The sequence below is a fragment of the Hemiscyllium ocellatum genome, chromosome 12, assembly GCF_020745735.1.
Source record: "Hemiscyllium ocellatum isolate sHemOce1 chromosome 12, sHemOce1.pat.X.cur, whole genome shotgun sequence".
NCBI classification, from domain to species: domain Eukaryota; kingdom Metazoa; phylum Chordata; class Chondrichthyes; order Orectolobiformes; family Hemiscylliidae; genus Hemiscyllium; species Hemiscyllium ocellatum.
In genome coordinates, this window is record NC_083412.1 from 64587004 (window position 1) to 64609338 (window position 22335).

General features: G+C 37.5%; 1 protein-coding gene across 2 annotated transcripts in view; it reads right to left on the reverse strand.

Annotated features, from left to right (window-relative positions):
• The window catches only part of LOC132820801 (POU domain, class 2, transcription factor 1-like), a 180433-nt gene that overhangs the window by 86173 nt on the left and 71925 nt on the right, over positions 1–22335 (reverse strand). The window contains exons 3-5 of one of the 2 annotated variants that reach the window (XM_060833112.1): positions 10465–10565; positions 8636–8674; positions 1511–1567 (exon numbers count right to left, since the gene is read on the reverse strand). In XM_060833112.1, the coding sequence (XP_060689095.1) occupies positions 1511–1567; positions 8636–8674; positions 10465–10565 (197 nt within the window). The remainder of the gene's footprint in view (positions 1–1510; positions 1568–8635; positions 8675–10464; positions 10566–22335) is intronic. The other variant, XM_060833113.1, reaches the window with a different exon arrangement.

The following is a 22335-nucleotide window of genomic DNA, read 5'->3' on the forward strand; positions in this document are numbered from 1 at the left end:
TCCTTTTGCATATTAAGTTTATATTATTCTATTGACAGTACACTGGAGATCTCTTGTGAATATGTTCAGTGACTGACTACTACAATAACTAATCTGTAAAAAGAAAATTGATCTATCAAGCCAGGTTTCATTGTGGAATCTCGTTTGTCCAGTATAACAAAAGCGTAAACAAGGCTTAATCAGGAAGTCAATGTAACATTTCAATAAAACGGTGCTAGCATGAGTCCATCAATACATTCAAACAAAATGTTAGATGCAAGGAAAGACTGCTAGATTGAACTCTTGAGGAAGAGAGAGGGAGCTCAATGTTAGTATAAAATGAGATACTTTGGAAGGTGTGAGAATAGAACACAAAATGGAAACATCTAATGATAATTTATGCAAGAGGTGGTGTCTTACTAAAAAATAGAGTTGGGCATAAAATATTTTTTTAAAAAACCACTCATGGGATATGGGTGATGTTGATACAGCTAAAGCAGACTAAATTAAAAATCCTGCAAAGTATAAACCACTTAACTTAAAATTTTAAATTTTCCAGCTACCCTAGAAATGAACTAATAATGTTGTCCTTTGGCAAAATTTGAACTTTCAGGCATGCGTGTTCTTATTTCTCTCCAGAATGAATTCTGAGTCTATCTAAAGCTCAAATTACGAATATCCAGTTTGTCTATCACTTTAAAAGATTTTAAACTATAATGATATTAGAATCCTAAAAGGTGATAATTCTGTCAAAATTTTGAAGCTGTTGGTTAGCTTTCGCTGGATTCCAAGATTAACCTGTGTGTGATACTGGAAGTGTTCTGGATGAATCGCCACTTCAAAATGGCTGTGTGGAATTAATCTTATCAGTTCTTTTTCTATCAAGATTCAACCATGTTTACAACAATCAAATCATTAAACTGTTAACATTTATGGAATCATTGCATTTAACAGCCCAAAAAAACCAAATGTGAATACAGTAGGTCATAAACTTGGAACCTTAACCTTGTTTTTCTCTGCACAGATGTTGACTAGCCTGAGTATTTCAACATTTTCTGTTATTTCATATGAAATACAATCCCAGCTTGCCACAAGTCTTTTCCAGTGTAAAGACTTATGGCAATTAACTATCTTGACACGACACTTAAATTTTCATTTTCAGCTCTAAAACCAATGCTTAGAATAAACCAAATGATAAATTCTGTCTATTATACCCTAGATAATTGCAGCACAAGAGTTGCAAACAGCCTGTTTCAAGAGATAAATTCGTTTGCCATTGCTAGTCTTCTCAAGATTGAAATTTGCCATGGCAACCATGAACAGTTTCTTTTGAGAAAGCAAAATAAAGTGACAAAAGGTCATTTCCGAGGCAGCAAATAGTTTTTTCTCCCCTGATAGGAAAGCAAGGTTTCCCCCTTTCACCGAACAGGGCAGCTAATTCTACCATGTCCTCACCCATTATAAAGAATGTAATAAAGAAAACATTTTATAACAAATTAGGCTGACTTTCTTGGATGATAAAGTATGTTACCTGTAAATTTAATGTTTGTGAAGCAGTTGGCTGCAAAGTTGTTCCAGCAAGTTGTACCTGCAACAAAAACAGTAAAGAAAAAAAATGAACACTTATGTTTGTGTTCTGTGGACCAACTTAATAGAAGACAAGGATTTCAATTGCCAAACATGCAGAATAGAATCGCAGAATCCCTACAATGCAGAGAGGCCATTCAGCCCATTGGGTCTGCACTAACCCTCCAAAAGGCATCCTACCATGAGTCACCCCACACACCTAACCCCATATTTACCATGACTAATCCACCAATCTACACAACCTTGGACACAATGGGCCATTTAGCAAGGCCAATCTACCTGGACCTGCACATTTCTAGACTGTGGGAGACACCGGAGCACCTGGCAGAAATCCACACAAACACAAGGAGAACATGCAAACCCACCCAAGGCCAGAAATGAACCCTGGTGCTGTGAGCCAGCAGTGTTAAACACCATGCCACCATGTTGCCCAATGTCTGTCTACAAGAAATTAATTTCCTTTCAGGTCATAAATATTCTAATCTTGTGATGTGTTAGCATTTCTTTTAGTTTCCCTCAAAAAAAATACAATTTAAAATAACGCAAATTATTTTTCACTACTCAGAGTGCTAACAAGCACCTTCAACAAAGCCTCACCTTTATCCCCTTACATCGCATTCAAGTTTGAGTTTAAATACTATTATTTTTAGAAATCACTAACATTTTATTTTTAAAAATCCAAACATAGAATCATACAGATGTGCAGCATGGAAACAGACCCTTTGATCCAACTCATCCATGCCAACCAGCTATCCTAAATTAATCTAGTCTCATTTGTCAGCATTTGACCCACAACTGTCTTAAATCCTTCCTACTCATATACCCATCCAAATGCCGTTTAAATGTTCTACTTGTATCAGCCACCACATTTTCGGCAGCTCATTTCTATATCTGCTCCACCCTCTGCATGAAAAAAATTACCGCTTAGGTGCCTTTCCCCTCTCACCTTAAATCTACTCTCCAGGGAAAAAGACCTTGGCTATTCATCCTCTGCATGCCTCTCATGATTTTACAAACTTCCATAAGGTGACCCCACTGTCTCTGACGTTCCAAGGAAAATAGCCTCAGCCTATTCATCCTTTCCTACAGCTCAAACCCTCCAACCCTGACAACATCTTTGCAAATCTTTTCTGAACACTCTCAAGTTTCACAACATTGTTCCTATAGCAGGGAGACCAGAATTGTACACAATATTCCAAGAGGCCTAACCAATGTCATATGCAGCCATAACATGACATCCAAACTCCGATACTCAATTTACTAAACAAAGACAAGCATACCAAATGTCTTCTTCATTATCCTGTCAACCTGCGACTCCATTTTCACAGAACTATGAACCTGCACTCAAGGTTTCATTGTTCAGTAACACTCTCTAGGTCCTTATCATTAAGTGTATGTCCTGCCCTGATTTGCCTTTCTAACAAAAGCAACTTGTTTAACAAACAAGATTTGATATTCTTTACACAAAAAATGTTTATTGAATATAAAAATAAATAAAGCATAAAGCTAACATGACTGTTTTAAACTATGTCATGAATTCAGTTCTATTTTTTAACTGCACACCACCACAGCCCCACCCTTCTCTGCTCAATGTATAGAAATTCCCTAATACAAGAATTTCAAAGGTGAAACACTTAGATTAGATTAGATTAGATCCCCTACAGTGTGGAAACAGGCCCTTCGGCCCAACTAGTCCACACCGACACTCCGAACAGTAGCCCACCCAGACCTATTTCCCTCTAACTAATGCACCTAACACTACGGGCAATTGAGCATGGCCAATTCACCTAACCAGCACATCTTTGCATTGTGAGATGAAATTGGAGCATCCGGAGGAAACCCACGCAGACGCTGGGAGAATGTGCAAACACCACACAGACAGTCGCCCAAGGCTGGAATCGAACCTGGGATCCTGGTGCTGTGAGGCAGCAGTGCTAACCCCTGAGCCACCGTGCCGCCCCACTTATTCAGAAACCACTCTGGAAATCCTCTAAGTATTCTAGCATGCAAGTTATGGTGATCAATTTTTTTTGGCTAAATGACCCTCCAACTTTTCTTCAAGATATCATGACTGTGAATGCTGACTGCATTTTATCTCCAAGACATTACATATGAACAAGGAACAAGACTAAGTCACTTATCCCTTCAAATCTGCTCTGTAATGATGATAGGAGCCTCCTGATTTTTAACCTCAACTCCTCTTTCCTGCATTTCCCAGAAAATCTTTCATTCCCTTGGCATTCAAGAATCTATCCACCTCGGTCTCAAAAATGTTTTACAGATTTTGCAACTTTTTATCTTTTCAGGAAGAAATTCCAGAGACCTTCAACTCTCTAAGCAAAAAAGTGTTTCCTCATCACTGTCTTAAATGGAAAATGCCTTTTTTTTGTAAAATTCGATGACCATTGCAAGGACCACTGTAGATGTCTTCCTTAGCTGCAGGTTTGGTTAATCTTCTAGCTGCTTTTCTTTTCACAAAATCCAGACTGAGCTCAAGCCACCATCCATAATTCATGTATCCAATGACAGTAGTCTCTCTACTGGTCTGTTTAACATTAAACTCCTTCAGTTTTTCCAACTTGGTGAGTTGCAGTTTACATTAAATCAAAACTGCAACTACTTGCTTTCTGCACTAACACCCAGATAATTCGGACAAAAGAACCTTCAGCCACAGCTCTGCCCCCTTCTACAATATATTTACAGATATTTTCAGCACAGAAATACAAATTAATTGTTTATCTTCAGTATAACTTTTTGATTTTGTCACCCATGTGTGCAACTTATACCTAACATGGAATAATGGAGTTGCTGGACATGTTAAGGCATATTCAAAATAATGCAAATTACTGAATCCATCACCGCCTTCTCTTCAACTAACATCACTTAAAAACATTTTTTTTGGTTTTTATAACAATGCTGTTTTCTCAGAGCGTGCTGAGTCTAAATTGACTGTTTTGTTTCTTACATTGTTATAATGTCTGGACATGAAATTACTTCAATGATTGTAAAACATTTGAGGTCCTGAAGTTATAGCCAGATAAAAGCAAGTCGTTCTTTCTTACACAAACAAACTTAGCTTAGTCTTACATTTACCAACTTCTCTGATTTCACTCACTGGTTTCAAATAAAAAGTATCAATATGGGATCCAAATTAAATCTAGTTATGTTTGCCATTTCATGCGATATATGGACATGCTTTGTTCCAGTCTTGTTCAGGTCCTCTCATTCGTCTCTTGCAGAACACCTGTTTGCTCTGCAAGTGTGATCAAGCTTTTGCTTGCTTAACATTTTACTGCTCCACCCTAATCCCATTGTGAACACTTCTACTGTTCCAATAAAGCTCAAGGAACAGCACCTTTCGTTTTGCTTAGGCACTTCATAATCTTCTGAGCTCATCACTGAATTCAACCATTTCAAATCATAACAACAGTACCTTCAGACACCAAGTAACGGCAATGATTCTGTACAGGTAAAAACAATGATTGCAGATGCTGGAAACCAGATTCTGGATTAGTGGTGCTAGATGAGCACAGCAGTTCAGGGAGCATCTGAGGAGCAGTAAAATCAACGTTTCAGGCAAAAGCCCTTCATCAGAAACAAATGATTCTGTACAGCTTAGTTAGTCAGATTGTCTTATTGTTCTCTCTCCTAGCCCATTTCTTTATAGCTCTCTTCTGGATTGCTGTGTTATCGTCCAGATCCTTTATAACTTTTTCTGGTTCCTGGTTTGACAAACTGATTTAGCTCCATAAAATATCAATGCTTCCACTCAGTTATTATTTTTCATTTTATACTCAAGATGGATTAAAACTGATCAGCAAAACTGAAAAATGGAACTCTAAGTTTTCATGACTAGTAGTCTGTATACACATGGTCTGGGAGTATCACAACAAATTCACTTTTAGTAACATTTCACTTGAAATAAAAGTCAGTAAATGACCCAAGGCATCATTTAGATGAATGTCCACTGAAGTAGTCAACGAATAATGCTAAATTCAATAATCCAAAACATTGGTGTCATCTCTGCCCAATCTTACTAAGTTCTTCTCCATGGTGGAACATTCAACATTAAACATCCTCACATGCACTTCTACACACAGCCAACCCAAAAACCTCTAAACTCATAACACACAAAAACATTTATTTAATATTTCTTTCTGATAATCCAGTCATTTTGGAAAGTGTACAGCTCCAAAGGAACGAAATCCAAATACTTTAACAATTCATTACATTTGTGATAAGTTACCAACTACAAGCAGAAATGAATAAATGAAAACTAAGATAAATCATTGTTTTATTTTTAATATTGTATGTCCCATGTCAAACCAACTTAGAATGGAATGTGCTTGGAGACACACAAATCTTTCTTGGATTAGATTACAGGCAACACAAGCCTGTAAAAGAAAAAATGGGACAGCTCATGCAATGTTTTTTGCTTTTCTTATCAAGATGGACTTGCTTTAATATAAAATATATATTAGAATATTGTATAATTAATTGACATATACATATAAACATATTTGGACTCATTTTGTTGCAATTCACCCAAAGACACAGAAAGAGATAAATTGCCAAATAACCCAACAGAAAAACTAAAAGATGCGATTTCACATTTTGAGACTTTTACTGAAAGAAACAAAAATCAACACACACAAAACATTAATTAACAAGCAACTAACACATCAAACTGAAAGCATTTGTATGTGGATTAATGAACGCAAATGAAATGTGCAGACATTTCTGGCAGACATGCAACAGTATCGGAACAGTCTCAGATACAATCCTTCCTCACCAAAGATTCACTTTACCCCACCCATGGCTAATCAAATCTTCAGGGTGCTTTGATAAACATGTCACTCAGCTAAAGTTTTTCCTGCTTATGACTATCAGCAGAAAGGCAAACCTTAAGACTCTCCATTCCTTAAATCTTGAAAAGCCTTGTCTGTTCTGTTTCCTTTCCTTTGAACAGAAACCAAACTCCACAATGCATCCTGTTTGGTTGTAAGCATGAAAATAATTCATGTGCTTTCCCACAACAGTAATCCCTTTGTTTCTTTGTGGTCCTTTTTTTGAGAGATATTATGAGAAGTCAAAAATACTACCCCATATCATTGGCTTTCTGTTGGAGTTCCATACTCCAAGGCAATCCGATCATCACACAATTGTCTTCAAGATGAGGTGACAATTTGAAATTCTTTGTTTTAAGCGAAAGGTACATTTCAAAACTTAAATGCACAATCTCACATATTCTTTCATACATATTTATATCATCAGAATACTGCACTGCTGGGCTTTTGGCCAATCTTCCCTTTCAGGAAATGGTGATGCCTTAGTTACAGATAACAGTCAACAGGGCTATACCTTTCAATGTCCTCGACACTCAGAAGTTCCCTCATCTTAACTTTCATTTGTCGACGAGGAGAAGAGGTACAGTTAGCAAGTTTGCAGATGACACCAAAATTAGAGGTGTAGTGGACAGCGAAGAGGTTTACCTCAGATTACAATAGGATCTGGACCAGATGGGCCAATGGGCTGAGAAGTGGCAGATGGAGTTTAATTCAGATAAATGCGAGGTGCTGCATTTTGGGAAAGCAAATCTTAGTAGGACTTAGACACTTAATGGTAAGGTCCTAGGGAATGTTGCTGAACAAAGAGACCTTGGACTGCAGGCTCATAGCTCCTTGAAAGTGGAGTCGCAGGTAGATAGGATAGTGAAGAAGGCGTTTGATATGCTTTCCTTTATTGGTCAGAGTATTGAGTACAGGAGTTGGGAGATCCTGTTGCGGCTGTACAGGACATTGGTTAGGCCACTGTTGGAATATTGCGTGCAATTCTGGCCTCCTTCCTATCAGAGAGATGTTGTGAAACCTGAAAGGGTTCAGAAAAGATTTAGAACGATGTTGTCAGGATTGGAGGATTTGAGCTATAGGGAGAGGCTGAACAGGCTGGGGCTGTTTTCCCTGGAGCGTCAGAGACTGAGTGGTGACCGTACAGAGGTTTACAAATTATAAGGGGCATGGATAGAATAAATTGACAAAGTCTTTTCCCTGGGGTCGGGGAGTCCAGAACTAGAGGGCATAGGTTTAGGGTGAGAGGGGAAAGATATAAAAGAGACCTAAGGGGCAACTGTTTCACATAGAGGGTGGTAGGTGTATGGAATGAGCTGCCAGGGGATGTGGTGGAGGCTGGTACAATTGCAACATTTACGAGGCATTTGGATGGGTATATGAATGGGAAGGGTTTGGAGGGATATGGGCCGGATGCTGGCAGGTGGGACTAGACTGGGTTGGGATATCTGGTCGGCATGTACACGTTAGACCAAAGGATCTGTTTCCATGCTGTACATCTTTATGACTCTATGACCTGTCAAGCAGCATTATTAAATTGTAAATTGTAATTGACTACAAAGAATCACTTCTGACTTTTGAAAAGGCTTGCCAAAAAACTGTATACATTTTAACATTTACTTACATTTATAGAACACGCTCGAACTTTAATACACTAAAAAATGATCCAAAGAACTTCACAGAGGCATCAAACAAAATTTGACACTGAGACACATATGGAGATATTAGAGCGGATGATGAAAAGCTTAGTCCAGGAGATAGGTTTTAAGGAGGAAAGCAGGGCAGATCGTTGGAGAATTTAGGAAGGAAATTTCAGAGCTGAGGACCTAACTAGCTGAAAGCATGACTGCCAATGGTGAAGTGATTAAAAATGGGAACGTGCAAGAGACTAGAATTAAAAGAGCACCAATATTTCCAAACTTTGCATATACTTCCAAGTATGACCTAGTGCAAAAACAAAAATTTACATACCTCTAATACTAGCAAATAGCACTTTTAAGCACAGTGACAACATGCAGTTAGTTAAACTGCCATCACTACTTCTAGGCAAGGAGATGCAAAACTGCTTGCAGCATTCTCTTTTAACAACAAAAACAAAAACGAAGAACCTTTGTTTGTAAACTTCTCATAAACTGCTGCCTCACAAGTCTTTCAAGTTTGATCAAGCAACAGTGCACACTGCAACAATAACCTCAATAAATATTATAGGTGTGAAAACTCACATATAAACATCTGTTCGTCACATCTGACATGTAGTTAACCTGAAGTGACAAGAAAATGACAGTACAGTATGTATGTGTACATGAAAAACATTTTGCTATGATATGATGGAAGGAGCTGACAAAAAAAGTGACAGCAAAAAATAAAAGAAACCTCGACAAAAAGCAAAATAAACACGAGAAGTGACAAACAAACAAACAGCGTGCAAGTTACAAGAAATATTTTCATTAAGCAAACTATGTAGCTTGCACAGGTTGCAACAAAATAAAAATCACCTTGTGGAAAAGGGCTTTCACCTTTAAATGTAGAAACTCAAAGGTCCCTCAATTTTCTAAGATCGTGATTTCCACAATCACTTGGGTAATGAGAATATTTTGATGCTAGGACAACAGAAAATTTTACTTACCTCAGTTACACTAAGAATGGTTACGTCAGGGACCACTGGAGGTCATTTAAGTCTAATACTGAATCTAAACAATGGATGGCCATAAAATGTAACAGATAAACAAACATGTACAACTGAAAACTGGTCCTCAAAGGAAACCAGTCCTCCTAATTTTCCAGTCACAACACAGAACTTTCAACTAAATTAAAACAGTCCTTTATTTGAATCAGAAGTACAATGTGTAAGCTAACTAAAAAAAGTAGTTGATATGAAGGTAGAGAAATGCATTAAAGTGAATCATTCAGGATAAACAATGTAACTTGACTTAAAACAAAATGCCATTCTCATGCACAGAAAACCACACAATATAACTTAACATTATAAGATGACGAGAATGCACATACATGAAGCAAATCATTTCTCCAAATAAAATAGCCAAAGTTTCACACCACTTCATTCTGCATCAAGAAACAATCTTAGTGTGCTCCAATAACGACTGTGTATTTCTTAAATCAGGCAACAATGAACTATTTACAATTCATTACAAATATCATACACACAAGTAAGCCTCAAAGTACACTTATTCAGGGTCATTAGGTAACACTTTGTTGCTCAAGTAAATTATTTTGCGAGACAGCACAAGTCCAAAAACTAACTTCAAATAAAATGGTATACTAAAGCTTAGATTTGTTGGGCATTTTTAAAAAAGCAAATATAATACTAAATGAAATAACACAATGATTACCTGACCTTGGTCTGAAATTTCCACCAAGAACAAATAAAAATTAAAGTGGGAACCAGATCACTCCACACACTGGAATAATTTTGCTATGGTGAAATTAGTCCAAGTGTCAGCATTAGCTCACTAGCATCAACTTACATGCTAAATTGTCTTTGAATTAAAGTAATCAAACAATAACTAAACATGACTCATTTGTACCTGCAAGTGGGACTATGGGGCCTCAAGATGTCAAGCTGCAATTGCAAGGCCATGAGCTATTATTCAAACATTATTAAAATAATTAATAATTTCTGCAGCAGTCTGCCAGACTCAATTAACTGCCAGGTCAAGTGATTGTGCATATTTGTGTACCTTCGGATCTGGATTTAATGTGTTGAATACCACTAAATTAGCCCAATTGGAAGAAACACAATTCTATGATTTAGATTTGGAAAAATCCTTTAAATGGGTTGGGGCTAAATCAGTAAGAGAATGTTAAATTAACATAAAAGACTGTGGATACTTGAGCGTAAAGTAGTTGTAGGCACCAATTACTGATGTCTAAAGTTGTGTGTTACTTGATTTGATTCTGTTCAGATAAAGCTGTTATCTGGATGGAAATAATTCAATAACTCCAGATTGTTCTATTCTGTGATCGCACTGCAATCCAGTTGGAAATATGAACTTCAGCATAAATTATGTTTACTAATGGTAGCATGATATACCTGGTGCAGCTGTCCCAGTAAGGCCTGAGCCTGTGCTGTTGTGAGTGGGCCTCCTGTTGGGATGGGCTGCCGCTGGAAATCCAATCCATTTGTTTGGGCACCTGGAGGAGGAAGACCAAAACACAAACACAAAGAGACAGAAAAAAAATATTAACAGAAAGGGGCTGTACAACTGGTTTCAAAGCCAAAGTTACATCAATGGCCTTTGCCAGAAAAGCATGATGTACTTCCCTCCACGCTACTGCACTAACATTATATGGCACAGGTATTAAAATCCCATCATTAACTCCATGCCCTTTCATGAAAATAAGGAGAATTTTAAATGGATTCTCATCTAACTTGATCTATAGTCAGACGACAAATTTCACAACTTTATAAAATACCTTTGAACAAATTCACTACTGATAAGACAGAAATGTCTTCTGATTACTGACCAAAAATATTAATACTGTTGTTCTCTCAAAGATGCTGCCTTACTGCTGAATATTTCGATTATTTTCTGTTACTATTTTAAATGATCATTTACAGTATTGTGCTTTTGTAAGATACAAATGTGTTGTTCAAGGTCAAAATTATGGCAGTGTTAAAACAATTATCTCAAGTATTTGCAATCAGTTAAGGAAAATGTTCTTCATGTGTTTCTTTCTACCCCAATATCCTTCATAGTGATTCAGTAATTTTTGCCAACCCTGCTAAATTTCCTTTCTTCCATTTTCACATTCTATGCACTAGAACAAGAGGGCAAGCATACAAACTATACCTAACAAGTAGCATTAAATGTGTGAACATATAGAATAGAAACTGGGATGCTGTTAGGCCAATTCTACATCGCATCACTTCACAGAATGAAACACTGGAGCAGAAATGCACCATTTCATTGGTTTTGTGCTCATTGGTTTTGTGATTTTCTTTTCCTTACTGAAGGAAGATTTACAATGGAGTTTTCCTTTCTGATTTACATTCCATGATATAGACTTTGATCTACAGAACACAATTTCCAAATTTGGGCGATACAAAAACAGGTTGAGAGGATGACTAATAAAGCATACAGTATTCTGGGCTTTATTAAATGGGGTAGAGGGTACAAAACCAAGTGAAGTTACGATAATCTGCATAAAATTCTAGATTGGCCTCTAGTGAAGTATTACATTCAGTTTTAGGTGCAGAAAAGATTCAGAAGAAAAGTTCCAAGAGTGAAGAACTTCAGTTATGATGATAAATTAGAGAAGTTGGAACTATTCTGCTTGGAAAAGAGGGGGTGGAAGATTGTTTAATAGAGGTATTCAAAATCATGTGGGGACTAAACAGAGCAGACAGAAATAAACTGACCCATTTGTGGAAGAATCACGAAACAGGTGGTACTCTGTACAGATTTTAGGCAATTGACAAAGGAAGCAATAGAAATGAGAAAAATCATTTTTTAAAGTGAATTTTTAGATTCTGTCCTAAAAATTCCTGAGACGATGGCAAAGACAGATTCAATTATAATACTCTTAAGGATCAAAATCTGAAAAGGAAATTTTGTGATGCTACATGCAAAAAGCCGTAGAATCGCACAGTGAATTGTTCATGCAGAGAGAGCCAGCACAAACATGATGGGCTGGATGGTGCCCTTCATGTATTAACTGTTCCACGATCATATGATTGAAAGTTGATTCTGTTTATATGCCTTTCCTTTCTAGTACAACATATAAAGTCTTGCACATCAGATCACCCAAAGCAAATTGTTAATGCACAAGCTGTGTTCCCATGAACAGAAATAGCTTTAGTGCCAATACGGTTTCCATTATTCTAATTTCCTCTGGTTTATTAGAGTTTCTCTTATTGAAAGAAGATTCCATAGCTATAACTAAAAGTACACTGAATTGTGCTTGATGGCCATTAAGAAATCTTCAAGGCAACTAAAATTTACACAAAACTTCTGAATATAGCGTAAATTAACAATTAAAACTATACTTTAGTTCAAAATGGATGGAGATTTCTTGACCAAAGGAGTAAAGGCACAAAATTAGAATGCTAATTTACGATTTTCCTATTTGAAAATCTAAAAACTTATGAACAAGGAGAAATCATGCACCATGAAGTTCAATTCAACTGAAAATATTCCATCCTTGATATCTAAAATACTAGACAATGCTAGTTATGTTTATATGTTCAGAAATGAATCAGTTTTAGTTTAAAAAGCATTGTTACTGCATCTTTGTTGTCTAAAAACTTCTTCAAAATAATTGCAATCTCTTCAATTTTCCAGCCCTGTGCAGAATATCTTAAAACTACAATAAATGCCAGCTCCAAATTAAGTTAATACTCTGCTGGTTATCCTTCACCTTTGGTAAAACAATGCTGAAATAATTTGAAAGCAAGAGCTTTCATACTATTACATACAAACTTCTTTTTTCTCAGATCTTCACACCAATTGCAGTTCAATGCTTTTGAAAAAGAATAATTTGGGTTATCATGTGCCTGAAGAATCAAAAATGACATTCCTGACTAAAAATGGAAGTTGATTCCAAAACTGAAGATTATAGTTTGCTGTTGTGAAGAGACCACCACGGTCAGCTGCTTGCTTCAATCACAATAGCTCCCTATATTACTCTGCAGAAACACAGCAATCATGTTGCACAGAAACAACTATACATTAAAGATTTACTGCTTATTCGCATACCTCAATAATACATGGCTGGAACTTTCATAGATCTAAAAAGGTGATATAAACAGAACGATCAACTTTAATATCAATGTAGACCTTGTCAGTCAATCTATATAACACTGCCAATGACTGCTTTGGATTATTACTGAACTAGTAATCCTAAACCCCAAACTAATAAAAAAAAATTTATAAAAACCATCCTTTTCCTAGCTACCATCAGTACTGGATCTCAAATGTTAACTCTGATTTCTCTGCACAGATGCTGCAGACCTCTCAGATTTTCCAGCAATTCCTGTTTTTGCCCCAAACTAATAATTCAGAGAACGCAAACCCAAATCACACTGTGTGGCAGTTTGCGAATTTGAATTGAAACGGTGACATTAATAGAAGTGATCATGATAAGGTCTGTTTGATGTAAAAACCTAACTGCTCCCTATCGACCTTGAGGGAAGGAAATCTGCATCCTGGCATAGTCCAGCCTATGGCTGTTATTCCATAGCAAATGATGAACAAGACGTAACAGAATAATTAATCCTGTCAAGCTGTTGCAAAAAAGTAGTGAAGAAAGCATTAATCTCTGCTTTGCTGTGTTAACATTTTTACCATTACTCAATTCTTCCTTGAGGCTTTCCTCTATGCTGAAAAAAAATAAAACCAGCTCGTGAAGGAGGTTTCAAGCCAAGCCACATCCATAACCTGTCACATTTTCATAACTCACACAAAACCAGTTATAGTCCAACAAGTTTATTTAAAATCACAAACTTTCAGAGTGCTGCTCCTTCATCAGGTGAAGTAACATTTTGACAGATGTAATAAATTCCAACATTGTTGATGGCAGATGAGGGAATCTGAAACTTTTAGAAACATTTTAAAATCAAACAACCTACAACTTTTTTATAATCAAATTGCCCCACCTTCAGGATCCCAATCAAAACTAATGAGTTCTTCCTTAACCATTTTGTCAGTACTAAATTTCATTAAAATCCATCCATCAGATTTTCAGGTATTAGGTGAGATTTTCTATTTTGGACTTTAAATGTGGTATTGCAATGTTATACGTTGTTACTTCTGTCAGGGCTCAAGATGAGTTTTCTCCCACAATAAAGTATATTTTTCCACTAATTTCTCCCTGCTGTTATCTTCCAATCAAAAGACAGGGCATAATATTCAAAGGACATCTATGACGTGGAAGTGCCAGTGTTGAATTGGGGATGACTTCACCTGATAAAGAAGTAGTGCTCTGAGAGCTTGGGATTTTAAATAAACCTGTTGGACTACAACCTGGTGTGGTGCGACTTTTGATTTTCAAGAACATCCAGACAGACCTTCACTTGCAGCAAACTCGCAGCATCGCTGGAACATAAGTTAGTCCTCCCCACTCCCAAGACGTCTCAAACCAAACAGAATCTAGCCCTCGAGTTCAGCAACGCCAAGAGGTTCCATTTCAGACATCCAGGAAATAAGGGAGGTCGGCTCTTCAGAGATGATAGCAAGAAGACCCACCATCAGATCCAGGTAGCCTGGGCTAAGGCTGCAGCCTGGTTAGCACCAGTGCCCTTCAAGAAAGAACTGGGATCCATTGCAAGAAGGCGTTGAACAATCTGCTGTCAGGGTCAGTGACACCATCTGTTCACAGCAAACTGATATTCATAGAGGTACTCAGTTTGTTCATGCCACTGCACAGACATATTATAGGGCGAACAGCCTGCAAGCATAAGCAACATTTGAAATACGCACACCAAAAGGCTCACAACGATGTCATGCTGCCCATATTCTAACACATCATAGGCACTGTGTCTTCTAATCATCTACTGGGGAAGAGTTCACAACTGTGCATGGTTATGCATACTCATAAGATATTCCTGTATTCACAGTCATCACATTTATGCAGTATAACCTCAATCCTTAGTATTCACTGCAGGAGTTCTCCAGGTAGAATTCTAGACGTATAGTGTCTTCAGCTACTTCAATAATATTAGCTTCAAAATAAGATCAAATGCTCGTTGTTAATTGCAGCACTCGGCTCCATTCAAGTTTTTCAAATAATGAAGCAATCCATTCATACATGAAAGAGACCTGGATGCTTTCTAAGCTAAGGCTGATAGGGCATCACTGAAGTCACACAAGTATCAACCAATGCCCATGAGCAATGAGGGAGTTCAACCATGACTTGCAATGACATTACATCACTCATGACCAACATTATGGAGATAACCAGCCACATAAATGCAATGCAAATAGAGCAGGTCAGAGTCAGAACTGGTATTCTATATTGGATACATACCCGACTCCCCAAACTGGTCTGTTATCTGCAAATCACATCACCAACGCAATGGAATGTATTCTGGTTGACTGGGTATAAGCACTCAAAATCATGACAACATTTAGGATAAACTAGCACACCATCCCATTCAAGAAGTTAATCATACATTCCATCCACCACTGGCAGATCATGGCAACAATGCTATGATTTAGAAGACAGACAGTTGCAACTCGCCCAAGTTTATAAGGCCATATCTTCTAAAACCATAACTATCACCACTTAGGAGGGCAACAGCAATAGGTGATCAGGTGGAATAAAATCTGCAAGTCACACACCATTCTGACATGGATGTGTGGATTCTTGTCAATATCCAATTCTTGATCAATATCCCATAACACTGTGGGAGTATTTTCTATATTGGACCGTATTCCCCTAGGAAACTAGAAATGAGATGCAAATACTTTGTTGATTTTTTTTGAAGTTTGGACTTTTTTTATGTATAATATCTTTTAATCATATTTGTTAAACCTCCAAATTCATTTTCATTTGACTGTGAAACTTGAAAGGGTTCAGAAAGATTTAAAAGGACGTTGCAAGAGTTGGAGGGTTTGAGCTGTAGGGAGAGGCTGAAAAGGCTGGGGTGTTTTCCCTGGAGTATTGGAGGCTGAGGAGTGACCTTTCAGAGGTTTATAAAAATCATGAGGGACATGGATAGGGTAAGTAGACAAAGTATTTTCCCTGGTTGGGAGAAGTCCAAAGCTAGAGGGCATAGGTCGAGGGTGAGAGGAGAAAGATTTAAACAGGACCTAAGGGGCAACTTTTCCACACAAAGGGTGGTGCGTGTATGGAATAAACTGCCAGAGGAAGTGGTGGGAACTGGTACACTTACAACATTTAAAAGGCAGTTGGATGGGTACATGAATAGGAAGGGTTTAGAGAGATATAGATAAGTGCTGGCAAATGGAATTAGATTAGTTTGGGATATCTGGTAGTCATGAATGAGTTGGACTTAAGGGTCTGTTTCTGTGCTGTGACTCTATATAAAAAAAACAACTAAGCCTGTAAGAAAGTGTAAGAACACCTTTATTTAGAAAGCACACCAAAGTGCACTTGGAATTAAATCGGTATTGGACCAGATGAAATTAAATATTTCACAGAGTCAGTTCTGGGATTTTTTTTATATTGGTCAACAGTGCACCCAACTCGGGTCTAATAACACAAGCCCCTCCAGGAACAGTGGAAAGTGAGGAATTGGACTCTGAATTGGGGGGCAGGCAAGGGGTGGATAGGATTAGCGGATGGATGGGATTTGGATGGCAGGGTAGGAGCGAGTAGGGGCTCGCGCGCAGTGTGCTGTTGCCTAGTCTCCTGAACAGGGAGCAGACTTCACAGAAAATTCCGAGCCCCACAGGAAATCAATTAACTGAATAATCAATTATCTGAACGAAATAGTGCCCGCCCATCTCGCTCGGATAATCGAGGTTCTCCTGTATTTACCTAAGGTGTCTTTTAAATGGTGTAACACTGCCCGCATCCACCACTTCCTCAAGAAGTTCATTCCACACGCAAACTGCTCTCTGTTTAGAATTTGCCCCTAATGTCTTTTTTAAATCTCCCTCCGCCCACCTTAAAAATGTCCCCCAGTCCTGAAATTCTCCATCCTAAGGAAAAAATGCCTGCCATTAACACTATCTATATCCCTCATGATTTTATAAATTTCTATAAAGGTCACCCTTTAACCTACTGCACTCCAGTGAAAGGAATTCCAGCCTTCCTTTATAACTCAAACCTTCTATACCTAGCAACATCCTGGTAAATCTCTTCTGAACTCTCTAACTTAATTATATTCTTCCTATAATTGGGCAACCAGAAATGAACACAGTAATCCAGAAGGTGTCTCACCAATGTCTTGAACAACCTCAACATGATCAATGAAGGCAAGCATGCCAAATGCCTTTCTAATCATCCTGTCAATACGTGATATAAACTTAAAAAAGAATTATGTACCTGAACTGCTAGGACCCTCTGTTCTACAATGCTACCAAAGGCCCTGCCATTAATTGTATAGGCCCTGCCCCTGTTTGTTGTACCAAAATGCAAGAACTCACATTTGTCCAGATTGAACTCCTGCCATTTTCAGCCCATTGACCCTTTTGACCTTCTTCATTGTCCACAATGCCACCAATTCTGGTGTCGTCCACAAATTTACTAACCATGCCTTCTATATTCTCAGACAAATCATTTTTATAAATGACAAACAAAAAAAGAGGACCCAGAACTGATCGCGAAGGAACACCGCTGGAGACAGGCCTCCAATCCGAAAAGCAACCTCAACCATCACTCTGTCTCCTGCAGTTAAGCCATTTATGTATCCGATTGATGAGCTCACTCTGAATCCCATGTGACCTAACTTTACTAATTAGTCTACCATGTGGAACCTTGTTTCAGGCTTTACTAAAGTTCAGATAAACAACATCTACAGCTTTGTCCTCATCAATATCTTGAGTAACTTCCTAAAAAAAAACTCAAATCAAATTTGTGTGACAGTATTTTCCTCGAAGAAAACCATGCTGACTATCCCTAATCAAGCTTTGCTTCTCTAAATGTTTATAAATCCTATCTTACAACGACCTACCCACAACCAAACTCAGACTCACAGGTCTACAGTTCCCTAGTTTCTTTTTAAACAAAGGCACATTAGCCACTCTCAGGGTCACCCAATCCCTCACCTGTAGTTATAGATGACGTAAATATTTCTGCAAGGGGCCCCACAATTTCCTCCCCTAATTCCCACAGCACTCTGGGATACATTAGATTAGGTCTCAGAGATTTATCCTTTATATTCCCTAAGATCCCCAGAACTTCCTCTTCTGTAATGTGAGCTTTTTAAAAAAAAAGCATCAATATTTACTTCTGAGTTCTTTAGTCTTCATTTCTTTCTCCACAGTGAAAACTGAGGTGCAATACTCATTTAGTATCTCTCCCACATCATGGAGTTCAATACAAAGATGACCACTTTGATTACCCTCTCCATTGCTACCATCTTAATGCGCTTGTAGAATCTCTTTATACCGATTTAGAGGCAATTTGAACACAGTTGTTCTACATCTAAGATTCTCTTTTATTTTTGACAAGAACCTCAATATCATTATTCATCCATTGCTCCTTCATCTTTCCAGCCTTACCTTTCACTCTAACAGGATAATAATGCCTTTGAACTCTCTTCATCACACTCCTGAAAGCCTCCCACTTGTCATATGTCCTTTTACCAGCTAACAGGCTATTCCAATCAACTTTTGCAAGTTATTGTCTCATTCCATTAAAATTTGCCTAACTCCAATTAAAAACTATAACTTTTATGGAAGGCTTGTCCTTTACGTAACCATTTTAAAACTAATAGAATTATGATCACTAGACTTGAAATGTTCATCTACTTCCACTTCAGTCACCTTCCCTGCCTTACTGCCCAAAATAGTTCAGGTTTTGCTCCTTCTCTAGTAGCAACATCCACATATTGGTAAAGAAAATTTTCTTGAACACATTTGACATATTCTTCGCCATCTAAACCTTTAACACATTGGTAGTCCCAGTCAATACTTGAAAAATTAAAGTCCCCTATTATTATTACAATCTTATTATGCTTCCAAATTTGTTTCTCAATTTCTAATTGACTTGCTCTCTTCACACTCAGAACCTTCCTCAGCAGTCTTTCTGGTTATACTGCTGGACTTTGGCTATTGCTCTGGAAACGTGAGTCCACATGGCACCATGGAGGCTGGTGGAATTTAAATTCAAAGAATGAATCCTGAATTAAAATCTGGTCTCAGTATTGATGACTATTAAGATATCAATAATTGGGCTATGAAAGGACTTCTGGTATTAACATTTTAACAATGAATTGTAAAAAATGGATGACTTAAAACACACCTGAAACTGGTTTCTTTTTAAAGATGACTGTAAGATCACCAACAGACACCTTTTCATAAAGATACTTACTGGAAATCACATGACTTAAGCTAACTGCTTGAATTTGTTTACCGGAAATGACGTGTCTTCAACTGTCTGTGTGCCCTTACTGGAAGGCACACAAGTGAGTTTATAGCTGATAGGAGTTAGGTTATTTGATATTTTTTGCAGCTCAGTTATTGTGTAGCTTGTGAAGTGAGAAGACCTTCAGCTCACCCTTTGCCATCTTTCTGAGAAACCCTTGAGGATCCCACATGAGAACTGAAAAGCTGAAACAGTTATTATTCCTGAGGAACTTCTAGAAGACCTGCTCTTTACATCTCATGAATGTCCTGATTTTCAGGGTATCCCAGTGACATCAATAGATGTCTCGTAATATCTGTCTGTGCGTGCATGGAACATCATCTGGAACAGTTCAGATCCTAGATCTTTATTCTGAGAATTACCAAGTATTTGATCAAAGTGCTGTTCTTCAAAGTTATTTTCTGCTGAGAAAGTTTCTTTACATTTTCCTTTAACTGATACAAGTGTTTATGTTGGGTTAGTTAAAGGAGTAAATATTTATTTTTATATTGTAAACTGTTATTCAGCTTTGCATTCTTATCAATTAAGTCTTGCTTTCATTAAAAAATTATTTATTAAATAAACCTGGTTGATTGATCATTTTACTCTGACCCTAATTGTTTTATTTACATAATTAATACATAGGAACAATGGATGCTAGAGATCTGAAACAAGCAAAAACAAAGTATAGAGAAATTTAGCATGTTTAGTATTTCGAGTAGTTCTGATGAAGCGTCATTGGACTTGAAATGTTAACTGTTTTTCTCTCCACAGATACTACCACACCTGATGAGTTCCTCCAGTATTTTCTTCTTCTGTTTGCATAACGTATGTAAATGGCCAAATCAAAACTGGGTCAAACAGCTAAACATATGCTGTAACCAGTTAAGGAGTAGGACTAGATAGGTTCAGTGCTTACTTCCAACCACAGTCGTAACAAAAGCCCATTTCATTCACAAATGTCCTTCAGAGAAGGAAATCTCCCATTATATGGTTTGGACTACATGTGACACCAGTCCACTACTTTGATAAGATCTAACAAGCCAATAAGTTCAAGGTTAACTAAGGATGGAAAATAAATTTTGGAATTGTCAATGACACTCACACCCCATCAAAGAATAAAGAAAAAGCTTCCCTACTTATATACTCCATCCCCTTTGCAACAAAAATTGAAATTCCATTCGCCATTCTAATCACAATGTAGCTGCATGCCAGTTTTCTTTTGTAATTTACGTACCAGGAATCATATTTCTCCTTTGCACAAATTTCAGCTACCTCATCCATTCAAATAATATTCTGTTTCTCTATTCTTTGTCAAAATTGACAAATTCAGAATTTTCCATACAATACTCACTCACTTAACCTATCTAGATACTTTTATAGACTTTTTTTTGTCCTCTTCACTTGTTTAGGTTGTGTTGTGGCAAATACACACAGCCCCTTTATCCAACTCTATAATACTGATTACAAATTGTTGAGGCAATCTTCTACTCTGCCGGTGTAAATTTCAACACCATGAGATCTTTTTATGTGGTATTTCATCAAATGCCTTTTATTAATCTACTGGTTCCCCATTATCCATAGGACTATAGGAACAGAAGAACTCTGCACCACCATTCAATGAGATCATGGCTGTTCTGAAAACCCAGCTCCACATCTCTGCCATTTCCAGATTACCCTTCATTCCCTCATTAATTAAAAATCTCTCTCAGCCTGGAGTATACTTATAGACACAAATGACAGCCCTCTGTAGTAAAGAACTCTGTAGATTCACTATCCTTGAGAAAATAAATTGTTCTCTTTGTCTTAAATATGTAACCCCTCATACAGAGGTTGTTCCCTTTAATCTTAGACTTGTCCACAAGGGAAACAACTTCACTTCATTACCTTGATAAGGTATTTTGTATGTTTCATTAAGGTCACCTCTCATTCTTCTAAATTCCACTGAGTACAGACCCAACCTACTCAACCTCTCCCCATAAAACATTCTATTCCTCATATCAGCCTAATGAACTTTCTCTAGGCTGCCTCCAATGTCAGTATATCTTTCCTTAGATAAGGGGTCCAAAACAGCTCATGGTATTCCAGCTGTGATCTGACAAGTGCCTTGTGGAGTTTCAGCAAAAAACCCCTACGTTTATACTCCAGTGCTTTTGAAATGAAGGCTAATACTCCACTTGCCTTCACTGTTAACTGAACTTGGCAGCTAGTTTTTTATGATTCATGCACAAGGGCTCCAAAATTCCACTGCACCAGAGCTTTCTGCTATCTTTCTCCATTTAAATATTATTCAAGCTCTTCTGTTCCTGTAGAAATGCATGATCTCACATTTTCCATCTGCTAACTTTTGCCCACTTTGCTTAACTAGTCTATACCTATCTAAAGTCTTTTTATCATCTTCACCCCTTGCCTTCCCACCCTGCCTGTTACTTCCTCAAAGAACACTAATAAATTAGCCAAACATCAGTTCTCTTTCACAAAATCAGTCTGAATTATGAGTTTTACACTTGTTGGAAAAAAGGAGACACGCTGTTGATGTTCTTATTCATCAGGACAAAAATAAAGACACAAAATTTCGAAGGGATCAATGTATTTAGCATAGGAAGCAAGGCATTGATAGGTTGGCTGCAAATCAATCCGACATGACAGGTCAGACAGATTAGTCAAGGCACCATGTGCTTTCCTTAATTTGGTACTACCTGCAAATTCTTTAGCTGGCCATGGATGCTAGAACTTCCCAGAGTATGTTTGTCTGTCTCTCTCTCTCAATGGTCTTTACTGTAACATAAAATGTTCTTAGTGCGCTGCATTAAATTGGAACTCAGAGTCAGACGTGCAAATTTTACTCTAAAGCCAATTTTAAACCTCAGTAAGCCTAAATTATTTTCCAAAAGTTCTGTGAAAATTAGTCAGTATCAAAACAGTTAAA